The following is a 20733-nucleotide window of genomic DNA, read 5'->3' on the forward strand; positions in this document are numbered from 1 at the left end:
TATGAAGCTCAGTCAGGTTTGGGGCAAATTCTCACCAGAGGCTTTGGGTCACCACCTGCTTCTTCCTCCCTCGTTTCTTGGCTTCATAAATGGCAGGTCCCTTTCTAGGTGCTGTGGGCTGCTCCTTCCAACACTGGGTCGGAGTAGAGCATCACCCCAACTCCACTTGCCTAGGGAGTGGCTTGGGGTGGGTTGGGTTCACTTGCAGCCAAGGAAAGGTGAGACATGACATCCCCCCTAGTAATGCTTTGGCAGCGATGCTTGCCAAAGCCTCTCCTCCCCTTCAGAAATGCCCTCTCTATGATTTTTCAGGGCCAGGAGGAGGATTTTGTTAGCTGGGTTGTCCTACTGCTGGCCTGAGGAGGTCCACCTGCCGTGCGGCACTGAGCCAGTTGGGTTACAACTGCCTGCTGCCAACCGAGATTTGTTTGGTCATCGTGTCAAGAGGTCCAAAGGGCTCGCACTAAAACTATTTAAGAAAAAAAGTCCACCTAGATTTATTGAGCTTAAGTACTGTAAGATGATGCAGAAGAGAAAGCCCCTGCTCTGAGCATGCTGGGAGGACGGACCAGGGGGACCATTTCCCAGTGACATGCTGGGAGGGGGGTGCTGGAGCTGCCTCCCCTCAAGCACACCGAGCACATCGCTCTTTTACCACCCCCCTCCCCCCGCTCCCCATGTACAAGGGGGAGGGCAGTTCCCTGAAAAAAGAGACCAAACCATTCCCCTCGGGGATGTGCTGCGGTTCCCTGGACATTGCTGCACGATGGAGCGTTGGCGCTGGGGGTGAGAGGCAGACACAGGCAGGAGGCCATGGGGTGGGGAGAGAGATGGAGACACAGACTGAGAGAGAGAAAAGAGTGATGGAGAGCTCTAGGCAGGCGGGACATGAGGGCTGTCTCGCTGCAAGGCCTCTGGCACTTAGCCGGAGGTGTTGATGTAGAGCTGGCTCTTGAGGATGTAGTCGATGACGGGCTGGCAGAGGTAATCCACGACGTGTCCGTCCCCATGCTGCAGGGCCAGTCTGGGGGTGCGGGGGGAGAGAAAGGAGTCAGAGCCCACTTGGGTGGGTCAGGTGGCACCTTGGTGTCCCCACAAATGGAGGGGCTGGCTTGGGGGCACCCCTCTCCCCACCCCGTAGCAGGAGTCCCCCTGCATCACCCACCTGCTTTTGGTGGAGCTGACAACCGACATGGGGTGGTTTGAGTCGTCCTTCACCACCAGGATGTTGTTCTATAGGGGAAGGAGGAAGAGAAGAGTGAAGGGATAGCCTGAAAGTGGGCATCTGCCCTACCAGATGTCCTGCCCCAGTGGCCTCTGGGGGCTGCTGTGTGGTGGCCCCGTTGCTCATCCCACCTAGCAGTTGAGAGCGTCTGGCCTCAAGACATTTTGTGCCCTGTGGCTGAAGCGTTCCCCTGCGTAAAGAGAGGCTGTGGGTCTTCTCACAACCTTCCCCGGCCATATGTGCATTCACTTACTTTGTACTTGCGGAGTATGGAGGAGTGGTTCATGATCCGGTCAGGGTCTGCTCCATCCCGGGGTACCACCACGATCCCAAACTCCCCGACGATCACTTCCATCTAGGAGCAACCCAAAGCAGGGAGAGCTTTCATAGCCATCCTGTGCAAAATCTGCCACTGTCTGCTAACCCCCCTGCACCATGAAAGCTGGGCCATGGTCTGGATGGAGACAGAAAGTGAATTTGAGGCTATCTATCTGGACAGTCTGCGGTGGACGAAATGAAAAGGCACAGGGTTAAATCCTATCAATAGACATTGAGGTTAAGCTTTAGGGAGGGCTTGTCATAGTAGAAGGAAGGTGGCAGCAGAAGAGGTTGCCTGAGGCGGATGTGACCTCTGCCTCACTGGAAGGCTTTAAGAGCAGGATGGATGTGTTGGTCCTGACAGAGGTCTTGTAAGGTTGTTCTGCCCTGGGCAGAGAAAACCTGAGTTTGCGCCAAGGCTGGTGGCCAAGTTTGCCACTGCATGGGGATGGCTCCCACTGCCTCACCCATCTCAGGGCAAACCAGGCTCAGCCGAAAGAGCTCTGGGTTAGCAAATTTTATTAAGTGAAAGCTGTTGATTTGTCTGTAAATGTGTTTCATTTCTAATGTCAGGCCAACTTTTGTAAACCTCTTATTTCCTACCTCCACACATTATTGCTGGGACTTTCATCTACTTGATGCTGGGTCCTTCCAAGGGACAAGGAGTGGGAGCATAGCCTTTGGAAATCCCTTGGGACTGGCTTACCTGCACCCTGGGTGATGTCCTCTGCGTAAGTGGGAGCAGGGCTTGGGTCTGTGGAAGGGGAGGCTGGGCAGGGTTGGTGACTTGGGAGCAGAAGACCCTGTCCCTCAGGCTGCCCGCGCATAGGGGAGGTGAGGGTCAGGATTGGGATGGAGGAGGAGGTGGGGATAGTGGGGATGACTCCTGCCATCCTGAGGGACCCAGGCGGCTCCCAGGAGTGCTGGGTGTGCGAAGCAAAGGAGGAGGAGGAAAGGAGCCTGGGGAAGAGGAGCACAGAAGGGCAGCTGGTGGTGGTGACTCACATCTGCCTCATTCCAGAGACCGGGGATGCAGAAGGACTCCAGCAGGTCGCTGCCACAGAGCAGTAAGATGCGAAGCTCTGAAGAAAAGAAGCAGAAAACATCAGAGGTGGGAGCAAACGGGGCTGAGCAGGCACCCCCCCATTGCCATCCTACTGTGTTGCTCAGGGGAATCCTCTTCCACACAGACCTCCCCTGCCAAAACAAGTCCCGCTAAAGATCCTGTGGTCCTTCTCGCATCCCTACTGGTACCGAACATGAAATGCCCCCCACCCTACTTTATTTCAGCTCCTTTCCCGTGCTGCTGGCTTGTTGTCAGCATTGCTATGTGCCGTTAAACTACGGCTGTGCTCTAGCCCTGGAGGTGGGGTATCCCCGGGGGGAGTAATTTCTCCATGCTATAGGCACCTGCAATTTCTTCATGGTCTGCTGCAGGGGCTCCAGACACGGGGCAATGGGGAGAGCCCGGAGGACTGCTCAGAGCCCTGGGCGTGGCCATGTTTGCTTTAGCAAAGCTGATCATGAAGTACCAGAGGTTTTCCTTGCACACCTTGGAGGACTTCTGTGTCCTCCCTTTCTCTCCCCGGACTGGGACTGGTGCTCGCCGACAGCTTGCTTTGAGGGTTGGCTTTGCTGCTCAGTAAGCACATCAAAAAAGTTGTGCTGCGGGAAGGAGCTTTCTGCTCCAACGGGCCTGTAAGGATTCATTTATTTGCACAAATACCAGAGGAAAACCTGCCCAGAGGGGTGAGAAGAGGCGGCTGCATGGGACGGTGCCTCCCTGGTTGGCATTTCCAGGTGGCCAAAGCCTTTGGGGTCTGAATGGTACTGCTGCTAGGATGGGTGTTGTGCCAGTTTGTGTGTGAGCTAGCCCATGAAATGGGTCTCAAAACCACCAGCAAGCTGTCGGTGGGCCACGCTCCCCATGCAGAGCCCTGGGTGATGTATGGTGGTGCCAAGTGCATGGCAGCCTGGTGGGTCTAAAACCCCTAAAGGGCTTTGGAGAAAGGAGCACCATGGCTGCTCAGGCGGCTGAAATCCCTCCTACTGCTGAGTGTGAAGCTCCTCAGGGCCATGGGCAACATGAGGATGTGGGTGACACCACTGCCGGAGGGCAGGTTTCATGGTGCTTGGGGTGACTTTCAAGGCACAATGCCACGGCAGGTCTGTGCTAGCGCTGGGAGCCAGGTCTCTGTGGTTTGCTCCCGTATTTTAGGCTGTTTGTCTGCCAACAGGAATGGGCTCAGGCCAGTTTAGCACTGCTCCTGTTTTACTCGAGCCCTGATAGATGGCACTGGGACAGGATGATGATCCGACATCCTTCGCTCACCACCAGATCTGTTCTGCAGCCACTCCTGAGCCACATAGTGCTGGCCCGGAAGAGCCAGAGCGATGTGGAGGGGGCTGCGTACTCACCAATCTCCTCGTATCTCATCACCGTCCCCAAGTTGGCGTTCTCATCTGGGGAAGGGAAGCAAAAGAGAGCTGCTGGTGCCTGGCCTGGGAGAGGGGGCTGGGAGGAAGGCTGGGGGCTGGCACCGAAGCTGAGGCGATGCTGGGGCTTTCCTTTACCTACCCACAAAGGTGAAGCGCTCCATGGGTGGGCGAACGCAGCAAATCCGGCTCAGGCTTTCTCCCACCTTCCCCAGGATCTTTGCTAAAGGTGAAGAAGAAAAATTAACCAGAGACAATAATGCCCTGGCAGACTGACCCACACAAACACTTCATCCACCCTGATCCTGCAAGATGCTCCTGTGCCCAGGTGTGGGAACTGCTCTCAGCACCTCACCACCGCTGCCTCTCGTGATCTTAACGCCTGAGAGTGCTATGCTGTGCCTTGAAGAGACCAGCTGGACAGCTAAAATCACTAAAAGAATCATAAGATGTTCGTTTTTATGGGATTTAAGTAATCCTCCCTCTTCTCCCCTGCTAATACCTCCATGTCCCACATCCTGCCGGCCCATGGGGGATCCAGCTGCATCACCTCTCCTGCCAGCTCGTCCCTTGTACACACCCCACAGGTGCCAGGTAGCCTTTCTCTTAGCTGCTCTCACTGCCTGAACATCATCCAGCTAAAGACCAGTGAGAGTTCACAGCCATTTTAAGTTGTCGTTGGCTCCCCTTGCTGTGCTGGATGCTAACTAACTCCTTCTTTGCATCCCCACCTGATCCTGGGATTGGTGCATGGACCCTGATGAGTGACCCGACCCAAAAATGAGATGCTGGAGTGCCTTTCTTAGCACTCAGCAGCCCTGACTGGGATGTGAGGGGTGGGTGGTCATCCCCTTCTTCTGTACCCCTCTGCCACCTACCTGCAGTGGGCTTGTTGGAGACGTTGTTGTTGTTCTGGTAGATGGTCTGAGAGGACTCATTCTGGGGCTGGCCGATCACGGGGGTGATGGAGGGGGTGTTGACATTGGAGAGGATGCAGCCAGTCACTCTCTGCAATGAAGGAGAGATGTAACTGGAACAGTGTCTTCACCCCAGCAACATCCCAAAAACCTTTACGACCCCTGTATCGAGCCTCTGCACCTCAGGCTGAACAGCATCTTTAGTGACAGGTATGTCCAAGCTCACTTTAGGATCCGCAGTCCCATCTGACCTCACCAGATGGACCTGGGGCTGGCAGGACCCTGTGGATAACGACTCATGATTAAGGCTGGGGACAGTGGGATTAACTTTTTTGTGGGCCCATGAGGCTGGCAAGGCTGCAGCTGTGCTGCCTGCAGGCAGGCATTGCCCCCATTGTCTGGAGGTGGTCATAAATTCTGATGAATAAATAAAAATACAGCGGCTGATGAATCAGTGGTGCAAAGCCAGTGACTTACATGTTACACTGGGAGCAAATGTGCCCTCTTCTCCTCCACCAGTCCCTGCAGGAGAAGGAAGGCATCTCCAGGGGCTCCCTGGCTTTGACCCCACGGTCCCTAGATGCACTGGACATCCTGCTGGGCTGGTTAATGTTACTTCTATGCCTCCTGTCTGGGCTGCCTGTGAATTTGTATGATGCTGTTTTATCCATTTCCCGTCCTTGGTTTGCTCGCTAGATCCAAATGTTGGCAGCAGCCCCGCTCTCCCTGTCCCTGCGGTCACCCGAGGGCAGTCGCCTTCCCCCTCAGCTCTCAGGCCTGCCTGGGCTTTGGAGGGACTTTTCTTCTTGGGTTTTGTGCTCCCTAGGGACTTCCCAGATGCCAAATTTTCCCGCTGAGTCATGCCATTGGGTTCATACAGCAGTTTTGGCTCAGCTGGTGAGTGGGGATGCCCGTCCACCTCTCCTTCCCCTCAGGGTGGAGCAAGCGGTCAGCATTAATGATTTGGCTTATGCCCACCCCTGCTCCACTCCTGGTGTGTGTGGGACTGGGATGGCTGCTGGATCTGGCTGGAGGGCTCAATTTGCTTTCACCATCAGGGCAAGGAGCTCAAAGCATCTGTGACAAGGTAAGTCACGCCTCTTCCAGGTCAGGGTTTCAGGCATGTTCCTGCAAGTCTTCCTTTTGTCTATCCCAGCTATATTTTGGTTGTTGATGTCCATGTGCTGGTGCAAGAGCAATCCTATTCCCGTGCTCTCCCCACGCCCTCACCCTGGGTGCACCCACCTTCAGAGGGGGCTGCCTCACCTTCATCAGGTCGCGGTGGTGCTCCAGCACGCTGCAGGTGGTCTGCCAGGTGTCCTGGTAGCACTCCCAGGGGTCCACCCTGTGGGGAGCACGGTAAGGCAACAGTGTTGGCCGATGGCCACTGCCTGGACCTCCTGGCCATGCTACCTCCTCCCCACCAGGCTGGCCAGCAGTGCCATAAGCAGCCACCATTGCTCCCTCAGCTCTACTACGGACCATGTCCTTCCTCCAGCCCTTCCATCCAGCTCTCCCTAATAGCTTTGGGACCTGAATGTGTGCCTGGACACCTTTCCACTCTTGGTACCCAATTAACCAGCGTTCATTTGGCTTGGATGTAACTACATGTGTTACAACCCTGTTTCCTGAGGGCAACCCAGCGATGTTTCTGGTCCTAACTCAGCTGCCAGATGCCACGTGGCAATGCTGGGAAGGGGAGAGTCCGTGGGCTGGTGCTGCAGGTGTAGAAAGGAAAGGTGCCACGGCACAAGGCTGGGGTGGGCTGGGTGACTTTGGGCCTCACCCAGACACAACAGACTCAGTGGGGGGCTTACAAGACCCCCTGAAGCCAAAGGGCTCCCTTGAAGGATGGTGTAATGCTACTCATTGGTTCTCTGCTGGACTAGGAGAGGAAGGCCTCCGGTTTTTAATCAAGCTTTGGCTGGGAGAGGAGGAAGTCCATCCTAGAGCTTTAGCAGCTGGTGGCATCTCCACTTTGCATGCAGGACTTTGCCACCACAGTGCCAGAGGAGGGGCAGGGTCTCTCGGGGGCTGCTGGTGCTGTGGTGGGTGCGGGCTCTGCCACTCACCTGATCCAGTCGGAGGACTGGACGGCCAGTTGGCACATGGTCAGGCGGTGCCGGCTTGAGACCAGACCCTGCAAGAGAGGGTGATGGAGGAATGGTTATGGGATGCAAGCATCGTGCCCTGGCCAGTCTGGGCTTGCAAACCTTCCTGGGGTAGAGCATCAGACTCGCTCAGATGAGACAGGCCAGAAGGATTCGTTCCTGCCCACAAAAATTTATTTAAGCTCCTGTTTGCTGGAGGGGAGAAGTCCCTGCCTTGCTTAAGCCCTGGTTATGCACCAGTCGGTGAGATTGGCTTAGCACCACCACGTGCAGCCCTGCACTTCAGTGGGGCCAGACCTATGGATGGTGGCTTCTTGATGAAATTTCTCCAGCTTTCAGGAGAGGAGGAAACCCTCTCCTAATTTGGATTTCCTCCTGCCCCAGAAAATGCTTTTAAAGGTCCCTGTTTGCACTGTTGCCACCCCCACAATAAAACTGGCTTTGAAATCACTTAAACAACAACAAAAAAACCCCAACCCAACAAGATGACCACCACTGTTTTGGGTGAGAATGTTTCTCTTTCTTTGCTGTCTAGTACTTTGGCTGGTTATAGGGTCTCGCTGCAGTTTTATCTAAAGAGTGAATGGTTTCATCCTCTCCCTCCTCTCAGAGACTTTCCCATGATCAGGAGCTGCCCCGGGCAGAGGAGGTCCATGAAAGGACCATGGGTGCAGGCAGCACTGCCCAGTGCTCGCCCCTGGCTTCAGAGATACCATTGTGTGTAGGAGGCAGAAAGGGAAAAGGGGGACGACCCACCGTCTTCCCGTAGGAGTCGTGCACGGGCGAGACAATGCCACCGATGACGATGAAGCGTCCAGTCTTGTGCAGATAATCCCGGGCTCGCTCTGAAGGAGGACAACGAAAAGGGTGCAGGGGGATTCAGCTGGACCCACTGAGCCCCACAATGCCCCGCTGCCGCCCACCGGCTTTGCCCAGCGCCTGTGGAGCAGCTCATCCTGGCTCGGGCCGTGCTGGGTGGGGAAGGTGAGCAAGGAGAGGCCTGGCTTCATCTTTAATGCCCATCTCATTCAGTCCCATCCTTGGTGATTCTGAGCATGGACCTTCCCAGGGACTCCCAGACCTTGTGGAAGGAGGAGTTGGTGGAAGAAGGCAGGTCTTCAGCAAAAGCTAAATCACATTCAAACCCCAAATCACCTTCAACCACCTCACAAGGGCACCAGAGGGGCAGCTGAGAGCCTGCAACACTGATGAGAGCCACTCAGCAGAGACGGGCTCTTTCAGCAGCTCTGGAGGGGCCAGACCGAGCTCACAAGGTGATGCATAAAGCTGGTTCATTCACTGTCTGCAGACAAACCCTTTCCTTTCTATTTTTCTCTGTCCATAACCTACGTTCATCCTTTCTCTCCCCATGACTTCTCCCTTCCTTGTCTGCTATGGTTTGCTGCTGACTACCAGCCAAAAGCTTTCTTAGCATCTGGAAGGTGACTGATGGCTGTCCTAACCAGGAGCATAACTTCTGACAGGGACCCCTTAGATGCGGGCAAGATTAAAAAAAACAGGATAATAACAAAACCTGCTGCCTCTGTCATTGCTCGGCTGCAGGGACAACCCTGTGGTTTTATGAACAGAAAACTTTTTGCTGGCTCATGCGTCAGTGGCCGGCCGTAACTCCCTGCAGAAGGATATCAACATAGATTGGGGGATGGATGAATTGAGAACAGCCCTGCCGAGAAAGGGATACTGGTGGGTGACAAATGATACATGAGCCGGCACTGTGCACTTGCAGCCCAGAAAGCCAGTTGTGTCCTGGGTACATCACGAGCAGTGTGGCCAGCAGGTCAAGGGAGGGGATGCTCCCCCTCTACTCTGCTCTCATGAGACCCCACCTGGAGCACTGCATCCAGCTCTGGGGTCTCCAGTGTAAAAGACAGACATGGACCTGTTAGAGCAGGTCCAGAGGAGGCCACGGAAATCATCAGAGGGCTGGAACACCTCTGCTTTGGAGAAAGGTTGGGAGAGTTGGGGTTGTTCAGCCTGCAGAAGAGAAGGCTGTGGGGAGACCTTATTGTGGCCTTTCAATACAAAAAGTTAGCTTATAAGAAAAATGGAGACTTTTTACCAGGGCCTGTAGTGACAGAACAAGGAGCAACAAAAGAGGGCAGACTTTTTTTAAACTAAAAGAGGGTAGATCTAGCGTAAATATAAGGAAGACTTTTTTTTACCATGAGGGTGGTGGGACACTGGAACAGGTTGCCCAAAGAAGTTGTGGATGCCCCACCATTGGAAGTGTTGAAGGTCAGGTTGGATTGGGCTTTGAGCAACCTGATGAAAGATATCCCTGCCCGTGGTGGGGGTGGTTGGATCTCTGAATGTCCCTCCCAACCCAAACCATTCTAAGATGTGCTGTTGGTTGACAGCCTAACTAAGAACTGCCATTACGCACGGGGCTGCATGCATGGGTGCTTAGCACGGATGGATCCCTGCCACCCCCACTGCAAGACCCACACCTCATGTGCTGCTGTTTTGGAAATGCTGAAGGGTTCACCAGGAGGAGCACCACACCAGGACTGAGATGTTCATCCCCATCTGCTCCTCTCTGCTGGAAAGCACTGGGATGTTGGTGGTGAACTCACCACCTCTAGCTCTAACCCTGTTTGCTCCCTACTTGCTTGAATCCTGCTTGCTCGAATCCTGCTTGCTCAAACCCTGCTTGCTCAAACCCTGCTTGCTCCAGCCCTGCTTGCTCCCTGCTCAATCCAACTCACAGACAGCTGCTGCTGCAGGACGAAGCCTTGGCAGAGGAGAGGAAATATTGGTCTGAGAGCATGTCATCACAGCGGGATGGGGGAGAGCCCTTCCTGCATGCACTGGGGAGTGGGGAGGCTCACATGCCCTGTGTGCGGGCTCCTGGGGTCTGCCCTGTGTGGTCTCGGACAGACAAATGGAGCTGTCCTGTCAGGGAATGGCAGCTCCACTGCAAGAGCAATGGCAGGGTTGGTCACGGCATGGTCCCTGCCATAGCTGCCAGCTGATCCCTAAGGTCTCACTTGCTTTTGGGCATTTTTCCCCCTGCCATTTTTCCCTTCTTTCCTTGGGCTGGTCCTGATGCAGCCACCCATCCTGCTTCCCTCTCTGCCTGCAGGCAGGGGACCCCGGGCTTTGGGCAAAGGTGATTATGTCCTCTCCTTTAGAAACCTCTTTGCCAATGCCTCATAAGGTTGCACCCATCTTTGTCACGACTCTGCCACAGCGATACTATCTGCCGACACACCTGGCTCCCTCGCCTCCAGCCCTTTCTCCCTCAAATTCTCGCTGCTCCCTGCGACACATGCTATTAAATGTCAGCTGTGTCATCCCTGGGGCTTTCCTCAGGTCCCCTTACCATGGCACCTGCCACCCACGTCCGAGCTGGTTCCTCACCAGCCGCATGGCTCTTACACTGCTCCCTCCCTGCGTCAACACCATGTGTTGCCCATGACCCATCACGCCAAGGGACTTGCCAGAGTCCCTCCAGCCCGATGCACAGTCTCAGGCTGATATTTCCAAAAGTGACACTCAAGGATAAACATGCTGGCAAAGAGTCGTTAAACTCATGTGGGCTCCTATGCCACGACCGACCTGCCCCAGAGCACACACATTTGTGCCCTAATGCTTCTCTGAAGATGCTGTCAGAGAAGCAAAGAGGGATTCTCACCGAAGCTGGAGATGGAAAGTCCCATCTTTTCACACCACAGCAGCAATACCTCCTGCCCCCCAAGCTTTTGTAGCTGTATAACCCACCCCCTTTACTTGAGGTCTCCCGCTGGGTGCATTGCAACCGCCTTGTCCCCCAGGCACACCACGCCTGTGCATGAACCATGGCACTGCTATGGGGGTGCAGCCCAGCAGAAAGCGAGGAAGAAGAGGCTGGAAGGTACGAGTGTGGGGCAGGTCAGTGGTGGTGGTGGTGGCCACAGCTGGGCTGGCCCTGCCTCCTTTTCTGAGTGTGGGGAGAGTGGTTGGGGAGTGCACAGTGCAGCAGTGCCTGCCCCAGCTACTGAGACAGTAGAAACAAAAAAAAGATAGAAAAGGTAAAGGCAAAAAGGGAGACGAGATTGGTAAGTCATAAGAAAGTGCTTTTTTTTTTTTTTTGCAAGTGGAGGATCTAGAAAATACTTTGCCTTTGCAAAGAAAACAAGCATTTCTGAAGCTAAAGTGACTTTGGGATCCGTCAGCCATCCTGAGATGTCACTGTGCAATGTATCCTACAGGCACCCTGCTCCAGCTGCCAGCATTTCCCCAGGGTTGGGGAGCAGCCGTGCCTGAAGGGCTGGTGCCCTCCTGTGCAGCAGCCATGGGGAGACATTTGCAGGAAGCCTTCCTCCCCCCTGCCACCTGCACCCAGCCCCAGCTGGCACCCACTAAAGCTGGTGCAAAGCTCTCCGGCCTGCATAGGATGGCTCCTGCTTCCCTCGGTGGTATAGCTGCATTATTCCTTGGAAACAAGCAGCAAAGCTAGTTCCTGCCATCTGGGGAGATGTTTCTGCATCCTGGCTGCTCAACATGGCAGCTGCTGTTGGGGCAGAGGACCCACCCTATAAACCCATCTTTGCCAAACCAGTCACGTTCCCATTTCCACTCCAAAAGAAACTTTCCCAAAGAGAAATAGGAAAAAAGAGGGGAAGAAGAACAATCAGTGTTTGCCAGATGCAAACACAAAGAGGTGCGAAGAGGAACACGAGCGGACAGGGGATCCTGCTGCATCTTCTGGAGCTCCTGCACTGAACTGGGGCTCCTGGGCTTTTAGTAGCAACAGAAACACCTCGTTGTCCTGCTGCTCATTGAAAATTAGCCATGTTGTAGGCTCATTCACACCTGCCGGTGCCATGAGGGTAACAGCAGTTGGGTTCAAGCACGTGGGAGCTGTGGCTGAGCCCTGAACCACAGCTCAGCATGATGGGCAGGTGAGAGCACGGCTTGGTGGGTCCAGATGTGGGGAAAGGGGCTTTTCCATGGGTACATTGATGGGTATGTTTCTCTTGCCTGTTTCCCAGTCAAATGATCCTCTCTGGGTGGTGTGGATGGTGTTGTGCTGTTTAGGAAAGGACCGTTCTCCCAGCAGTGCATCTCTTCAGCTCCTGTGCCCTCGCTCCTGCTCTGCTTCAGGGCAAAAATTCAGCTCTAAAATTATTTTAGAGCTCCCTTGCAATGGCTTGGGATAGATGAGGAGCACTCATATGTCAAGGGAGGTGAGAGGGGCTGAGCAGGGCAGGGACGTAGGGATGTTTCTGAAGAACCACTTGGGCAAAATGATGTTTTTTTCCTCCAAATTCTGAAATTTCTACTTGGGAATATTGTTCAGCTATTGGGTCAGTTAAAAGTCAACTAAGGGACTATAATTGCCGTGGACTTCCCCCACCCCCAAGGACGCTGAGCAGACCCAGGCCCCTGTGACGGGCTGTGGGAGATTTGCCAGCCTCAATAAAACCTCTTCCTCAGACTCGCCTGAAATCGTTTCCCTGGCTTTCTTCCCAGATCTTGTGCCCTGGGCGCATCAGCCCCCAGAGAGAGAAAAAAGGATTTAAATCATTTGATTGGTGCAGGGAGTAAAATTCAATTGCCTGAATTAGAGGTACTGAAAGTTTCCCTCCCTGCCCTCAAAATCGTAAGCTTGAAGGGGTTAACACTAACAGTTTCATTTGAACCATATTTTTTCATCTTTGCTGGGTATTTATCCACTGGGAACTGTGTGGGAGCATCTCCATCCGCCAGCAGGTTTCATCGGGGCAGCGAGGGGACCAAACCCAGTCCTGTGTGTGACTATGGCTATCTGTGCTCCAAGTGGTACCCCATGAAGAACCCTATGGGGAAGCACACACAGAAAAATACAATATTCTTGTTTGTTTTTTTTTTTTTTGCATGGGCAAGGGGGTTTGAGGTTGAACCAGCATCATAAATTAAAGCACAAAGTTCCATGGGTGGTGGGATTCCCTTTGCACCCCACCACAACAGCCCTCTGTAACCACTTGCCCAGAAAGCCAAATGTGCAAGAAAATCCTCTTTCTTCTCCATTTTGCATTTTAAAAACAGGAATCAGGGGTACCAGCAGCAATTTCCCTCTCCATTTCTCTGTGCTTGCCTTTATTGATGCTACTGGCTTTCCCATCGGTGCCTTCAAGGTTAATCAATCAAGAAGGAGAGAAAAAAAAGCCATTTTTTTTTCCTGATTCTCCTCTTTCTGGCATCTTTCACACAAACCATATCCCGGGACCTCTTCTAGATTGAAAAAGAAAAAAAAGACTGCATAGGGTATAAGTTACAGAAAACAGCACCAAGAGACTTTTAAAAAAAATTAAAGAATTGAGCTATGATGTTGGAAGAGGAATTAAAAGGAGTGAAGAAATGTTTTTGGATGAGCCTAGAAGCAGAGGAGGTTCGTGGGAAGGCTGTCCTGACTGCCTTGGAAGCACACGCAAGAAGGCAACTGAAACGCTTGGAGCCAGTTGCCACCACGGAGGGACAAAAACTGAGTGCTGATTTTTGGAAAAGCCAAAGTGGAGCCTCCCTGATGCATGCTGCCATGCAGGAGAGCCTGGGCTTTGGGTGTGCCAAGGAGCAGAGATCAACAGACCCGTGTCTACCTTTACATTGTAATGCAATATAAATGCAAACTAAAAAAGAAAAAGGAAATTCCCAAACAAAAAATGCCATTGAGTTTTAAATTAAAACATCTCTCATTATTCCATACGGTGCCTTTATAAAGTTCACTCTTAAGAAGAGATAAACTCCTTGCACGTAACTTCTGCTTCACGTTCGCAAAGACAGCTGATGGTATTAATTTGCCTTGAGTTTTTGGTGGCAAAAGCCGAAGATTTCACCTGGCTCTCAATTTCTCGAGGTCTGGTTAAACAGCCTGGAACCGAGCCTGCATCTGCAGGGGATGTGACCCATGGTGGTGGCATGTCATCTCAGCTCTGGCTCTCAGGAGCTCACACTGAGCCTCTACCACCACCTGCCTTAATAAAACACCTTTTCCTGCAGAAAACAGCTCGTTTCTTATGAAAGCATGCAAAGGACTGGAAACCCAAGCAAACCTGTATAATTCTTGTGACTGTACTGGAAAAAGTATTTGCCTGTTTCTACAGCAAGGTCAATAGCTTCAGCAGGATAGATCCTATGGGATGATGACGTGCTGCTGGCCTCACAGCACTCACGGAGGAATGTGCTGCTGGGAGGGGATGGATGTTGCTGCTTTCTGTGTTGCCATCAAAATTGTTCATTTATTTTTTAACCTGCACAGTATTATTTAGAGAAACCTGTAAAAATGATGCTGCTCTCAAATATATATATATATAAAAGTTGGGATCTGTACTTTCAAGAGCTTGTTGTCTACCTCAGAAATGCCAAATAGAATATAAATATGCATGGAAAAAGTATATTTATTTACTAGTAAATCTCCTCAAGTAAATCTCTGCAAAGTAAGGATGCGGGTCGACACGCGTGCTATGAAGCAGCAGTATAGTGTAGCAAACAGAGGGCTGAGCCTGGAACGGGAATACCTGCCTTCTGGTTCTGCCTTGCCCACAGCTGGCAGAGAGTGTCTTCAAGTCACAAACTGGTTCATTCTCACCTGGCTTTGGGGCAGACCATGTCAGTATTGGGGCCAGTCCTGTTTGTTTAATACCTTTATCAATGGTCTGGGTGAGGGGATCGAGTGCACGCTTAGTAAGTTTGCAGACAACACCAAGTTGGGTGGAAGTGTCGATCTGCTGGAGGGAGGGAAGGCCCTACAGAGGGACCTGGACAGGCTGGATCGATGGGCTGAGGAGGCCAATTGTATGAGGTTCAACAAGGCCAAGTGCCGGGTCCTGCACTTGGGTCACAACAACCCCATGCAATGCTACAGGCTTGAGGAGGAGTGGCTGGAGAGCTGTCTGGCGGAAAAGGACCTGGGGGTGTTGGTCGACAGCCGCCTGAACATGAGCCAGCAGTGTGCTCAGGTGGCCAAGAGGGCCAATGGCACCCTGGCTTGTATCAGGAATAGTGTGACCAGCAGGACCAGGGAGGTGATCGTCCCCCTGTACTCGGCACTGGTGAGGCTGCACCTCGAGTGCTGTGTTCAGTTTTGGGCCCCTCACTACAAGAAGGACATCGAGGTTCTGGAGCGTGTCCAGAGGAGGGCAACGAAGCCGGTGAAGGGTCTAGAGCACAAGTCTTACGAAGAGTGGCTGAGGGAGCTGTGGTTGTTTAGTTTGGAGAAGAGGAGGCCGAGGGGAGACCTTATTGCTCTCTACAGCTACCTGAAAGGAGGTTGTAGTGAGGTGGGGGGTCGGTCTCTTCTCCCTAGTAACAAGCAATAGGAGGAGAGGAAATGGCCTCAAGTTGTGCCAGAGGAGATTTAAATTAGATATTAGGAAAAATTTCTTCACTGAGAGAGTGGTTAGGCACTGGAACAGACTGCCCAGGGAAGTGGTGCAATCAGCGTCCCTGGAAGTATTCAAAAAACGCATGGATGTGGTGCTTAGGGACATGGTTTAGAGGTGGACCAGGCAATTAGGTTAACAGGTTGGATTTGATGATCTCAGAGGTCCTTTCCAACCTTAACGATTCTATGATTCTACAATTCAATGATTCTATGTTTGCTTGCAGGGCTGTGTCCATCGGGTGGCTCTGCCCACTCATTCGCAGCTCTGCTGGCTCACTTGTTTGTGTAACCATCAGCTAAGGCAGACCTTCACAGCCATTCAGTTCAACGAAAAAGCCTTTAAAAAGAGGAGCTGTGCTGCTAGCAGGGCTGGCACCACAGTGGGAGCAGCCACCTCTGCTGCTGGGACAGTGGCAGAGGACTTCGGGCAGGTGGCACCATGGCTTGAGGGTGGCGCAAGATAGTGGCATTAGTTTGCAGCGTCTAGATGCATCCATGCTGCAAGCACGATGCTGCATTTAAAGCTTCATTATTTTTTTTTACAGATTCAATTTTCTCAGGCTGACTTACTCTTCAGTGGCTAAATGAAGAGGGCGACAGGCAGCTGTAACCAAGCCTGTCCAAATGCATTAGCTCATCGAGACTTGAGTCTCATCCTCTGTACAAGGCAAGACAAAACTACTTTAGCTCTTCTAAGAGATGCCGGGGCTGTTGGTGGTTCGCCCTCCCCCAGGCAGAGGTCGTGGTGCCTCCTGCCACAGCGTGTGCTCCTGGCACATGTGGGAGGAGGTGTGGGTCTCAGCATCTCGAAACAATGGGTGATCAGTGATGTGGCTCTGCGCAAGGAGCAACTAGGAGTTGGGCAGCAAGGACAGGGAGACAGAACGGAGGTCATGGCTGGCATGGAAAGGACAAAGAGGGTGAGTCTCCTGCTGTCCTTGGGTCTCCTTCTGTCCTTGGGTCTCCTTCTGCTTTTGGGTCTCTTTCTGTCTTTGGATCTTCTGCCTTTGGATCTTCTGCCTTTGGGTCTTCTTCTGCCTTTGGGTATTCTGCTGCCCTTGAAGAAAGCAGGGCTGTGCACAGCGTGGGGCTAAGCTGAGGAGCCCCGCACCCAACACAGCACTGGTCATTCTTCTGGGTTTCTGGAAATGGGATTCTGGGTTTGGTGGGTCATTGCTTTGAACCACTGTGGCAGCTCTGATGTTGTGGTGCTTCTTCCAAACCCCCAAGTCCGTGTTCTCAGAAAAAGTCTTTTTTTAATAAAATTTGTTGCGTCTTTCATGCAAAATATGCTGCTTGTGGAGACCAGGCTTGTGGTCTCCTGGCAGACATGGCTGACGCCAAAGACACTGCAGTAGCTTTGCATTCCTCTTCTTGTCTGTATTCCTTACAGTCAGCCATCTGTGCAACTCCCAACCTTCCCTTCCTGCTTGTGCAAAGATTTTTTGCCTGGGAAAGAGTAGATTTTGGTCTGAAAAAACATTGGTCTCAGGAGTCTCAGTCCTGCATCTCTGCCGGTTTGTTGGGTTTCTGGCCTGTTCATTGTCTTTGGGCTCAGCCTCCTGTCACAGCTTCCTGGCCCTTTCCCAGCCTATTTCTTTCCTGTTTAATACCTGTCATGTCCAGAGACTGTGCTGGACCCAGAAAACAGCCTCCAATATTTTCACTTTCTACAAGCACCTTATAGCCTGCAACACCAATGCAAGGATGTTGGGTTGGAAGAGAAAAGCTCATTTCTTTTCCAGTGTAAATGGTCGTTAATGCTCCAGACAACTTGCATGGCTTTTAAACATTGTTGACATAAATAAACTACCAGCAATGGACCCTGCCAAGACATGCATTAGCCCACTGGCAGCACGGTTGTGCAGTGGAGAGCTTTCAGCTGCAGCTCCCCAGCTCCATGCCTTCTGGCACAGCCCCTCTGCAGCGGCTGGTGGTTGACCTTAGCCTTGCTATGTTGGTGAAGGATGGGACAGGGGTGACACTTGGACCCTTCCCAAGCACTGTTGACACCTCCCCGCTGCCCCAGCCCAGCTTTGCTCACCTCCTCTGCAAATGCACTTCAAATATTTTTGGCTCTACTGCTTTCCTGCAATGTGACAGTGGGGAAAGACCAATCAGAGGATATGGTCCAAGGCTACAAAAATGATAAGTGATGATTTTGTCCAGATTGAATGAAAAAATAGCATCCTGCTTCCCCAATAGGAAATCAGTGCTTATTTAAGAGATGTTTCGTTTTGGCGGTTCTCACTGAGTATATTTAATCGCAATGTTTCAGCTCTTCTGGCACTGCTCCATCACCTAAATTGGTGTTAATGAAATCAAATATTCCTCATGTTCAATTTTTCAAGGTGTAATTTCAAATTGTATTTGCTTTGCCTTTGTACCTGGTTCATCTGCACCCCTAAGACTTCCTATTTCCTTTTATTTTTTTTTTCTTTCACGGAGGAATGCCACCAGCCAGCTCTGATTTATGCCCTTCTCCCCATGGGGGACTGAAGCTGCAGCCCACTCACACTCTGCGCCAGCCCTCCAAAAACACACACGAGGTAGCAGGGAGGCAAGAAAGTTTTGCACAGTCTTAATCGCTCTTCCCTGAGAGCCAGGGAAGAGGAGGATGCACAGCCACAAGTGATGGAGAAGGCAAAACCATTTCCCAGGTGTCTCATTTTCATTTTGAGCAATTTGGCCTCCGACATCCTTGGATGGGAGGCGGGACGTGGCCACAAGGTGCCGAGGGCAAGGCAGGCGCTTTCCCACTGTCTAAAGTACCTTCTCCTGCAGGGGAGAGTGACCCAGATACGCCAGCACACTTTGTTTTATTCTCGAGCTAGCAGCACTTGCAGGACTTAAATGTTGCTTTCTACCCCGAGCCCAACTCAGGCAAGGAGCCAGCAGTTATTCTCAGCCTAATTGAGTGGTGTGTGTATATATATATTAAAAAAAAAATAAAACAACAGCAAAAAAAAACAACCTCTGAATGCCGAATCAGGGATGTATTCATCAGAGATGTACTCATCTCAGAGCCCAGCTCTCCTCTGCCACTTGCTCCAGGGCCACTTTCTCTGCCCCAACCAGCATCTTCACCCACCCGTTGCCTACAGCTGCACCTTGGCCGAAGCTGGGGAAACCATCAGCACTTCCATTTCCTAGACTTCCAAGAAGGACAAAACAACTTTTCTACTAGAAGAATAAGCCCTGACTGCTCTTCAAGACAATCAGGAGGAGGGGGCAGAGCACGGTTCTTTGTCATGGGATTGACCCTTCCCAAGGCAAGCCTAGGGAGATCCCAGTGTGTCCCACTGACCCAAACAGCCTGTCCTGCCTCAAGCTCAGTGCCCCTTAGATGATCTCAGTCAGATTCCCAGGAGACTTTTGGTTGGTAGAAATATCCCATTAAACCCCCTAACGTTTAATGATTTTCATCTCCAAGCTAATTGTTCTGTTACACTTTTCCCGCCTCACTCCGTTAGTCCATAGCTGCATCCAGGCATTGTAGAAGTAAGAAATTTAGAAGGGACTTCTGTGCTAAATGCCTTCAGTCATTGCTGCACATTTGCTTCTCATAGGCACAAAAAAGCATTGGCCACCAAATACCTGGAAACTTGCAGTAGAAGTGGAGGCTATGAAAGACCCCAGAGAAATGATGCTGCAGCACCTGACCCTCCCACCTCCTGGCCCACCCAGGAACCCCACCAGCGTCCAGCTCTGAGAGCCACACGAGTGATGACTAATGAGACTCATGTTATCACCACCTGTTGACCACTCATGGATTCATGGCAGAAAAGTGAAATTAGATGTTTAAAACAAACCAAAAAAAAAAGGTTGAAGCCTGAGTCACAGCGAGCTAATCTAGAAATAGCAGAGCATTTGCTGGAGACCCAACAAGACGGGGCCTGGGCAGGGCATCTGGCCGGTCCCAGGTGGCCTGGGCCATAGAGGAACAGCCTATTTGATATAACTGAAATTTAAATTGAAGGCATCCTATTTTTCCCTCTTTTTTCAGAACTGGAGTGTTGCAAGGGGCAGTGCATGTGAGAAGGCACACAGGACCCTGGGAAGAAACCCTCAAGGTCTCAGAGCTTGAGAAAAAGCATCTGAGGAAGATCCTGGCAAAGCAACCCAGGCCAAAGCACTTTTCCCCTCTAGAGCATCCCACCCTGCTGTGGTGGAGCAGGTGGGAGCAGGCAATGCCCATCAGGTGAGCAACATGAGGACAAGTACAGGGAGTTGCTTCTTGAGTTGAAGCTGCCACCAGCTCCTCCACATAGGCATTGGACCTACTTTTCTGTCAGGCAGGTGATTAGCACAGTGCTGTCATTCTCACCAATTCTAAGGAGAAGCAATATAATTTATTGCCCAGAGATCTCCACCTTGGTATCACAGTAGGAATGTGCTCAGCACCTTGCTGGGTCTCACCTGAAGGATGGGCAGCTGAGTTCTGCCAAGGTGGACCACCCTCCACCTGGTATTTGACACCCAGAGCTACTGCCTGAGCATCTTAGAGGTCTTGAGGCTGGCAAGGTGAGGGGAAGCATCTAAGCTGGTAAAAGCAACTCTTAGCAGATGAAAATGGATGAAGAAGATGATGTGAAGAAGGACATTTTTTGAGCTCCCTGCCACAGGACAGCACCGAAACACCTTGCTTAGAAGCCCTCAGAGAAGGATTAAGCATCTCTAGGTAAGACAAGTCTCTGTATGCATGGTATTGAAGTGAAAAGTGAGAGGCCATATAACTTTCCCTGGCTGGTGCATTAGCCAGCCACCCCATAAGTCAGCAAGAGCTGTGCATGCTGTAACATGATGCATGGTGGAGGGGAGCGAGTTTTTCTCCTCCAGCATAGTATTTTCTTCATTTTTTTAGAGAGAAATGTGCCAAAATGTGCATTTGCTAGCGCTTGGGGTAAAATGCCCCTCTGAGCACCAGGATTTATTTAAGTACAAACCAGGGGAGTGAACATCACTGCAGCTGGACTGGGCCGAAAGCAATTGGAGTGATTTCGTCTGAAATCCGTCTCTCCTGTAGGGTTTTCAAGGCTAACAGCTCTCCAGCTGGTGTAAAGCGATGTAAACGTGCCGCCCGCAGTAAAGTGACATCAATTTGCAGCACGAATCTGGCCCGGAGCTGGTAGTCTGTGGCTGTATCTTGGCTTCAGTGAAAGTCTAAATATCAGGAGCAAAAATAAACTGTTTGGCAAGCAAAGGGGAGGGTGTTGCATATAGTCCTGACTGCTCTGTTTTGAAATGATTTTTATTGCCCTGGGCCCACAGATATAGTCAAACAGCACAAGGGTAGCAGCAAAAGGCACCTGGCGAATATTTTCATTATCCTGCCATGGTCTTATTTTGCTTCCACCAGGA

General features: G+C 51.8%; 1 protein-coding gene across 1 annotated transcript in view; it reads right to left on the reverse strand.

Moving 5' to 3' along the window:
- Positions 1–472: 472 nt before the first annotated feature.
- NMNAT2 (nicotinamide nucleotide adenylyltransferase 2) overlaps positions 473–20733 on the reverse strand; it is a 29803-nt gene continuing 9542 nt past the window's right edge. Inside the window, exons 2-11 of the mRNA XM_087734168.1 lie at positions 7764–7852; positions 6969–7036; positions 6163–6241; positions 4858–4987; positions 4122–4202; positions 3962–4006; positions 2549–2625; positions 1479–1580; positions 1166–1233; positions 473–1024 (exon numbers count right to left, since the gene is read on the reverse strand). Coding sequence (XP_087590294.1) covers positions 922–1024; positions 1166–1233; positions 1479–1580; positions 2549–2625; positions 3962–4006; positions 4122–4202; positions 4858–4987; positions 6163–6241; positions 6969–7036; positions 7764–7852 — 842 coding nt within the window. The 3' untranslated portion in view covers positions 473–921. The remainder of the gene's footprint in view (positions 1025–1165; positions 1234–1478; positions 1581–2548; positions 2626–3961; positions 4007–4121; positions 4203–4857; positions 4988–6162; positions 6242–6968; positions 7037–7763; positions 7853–20733) is intronic.

Source organism: Nipponia nippon, unplaced genomic scaffold, assembly GCF_047370975.1.
Source record: "Nipponia nippon isolate SJK-2023a ecotype South Korea unplaced genomic scaffold, ASM4737097v1 scaffold_5, whole genome shotgun sequence".
Taxonomy (NCBI): domain Eukaryota; kingdom Metazoa; phylum Chordata; class Aves; order Pelecaniformes; family Threskiornithidae; genus Nipponia; species Nipponia nippon.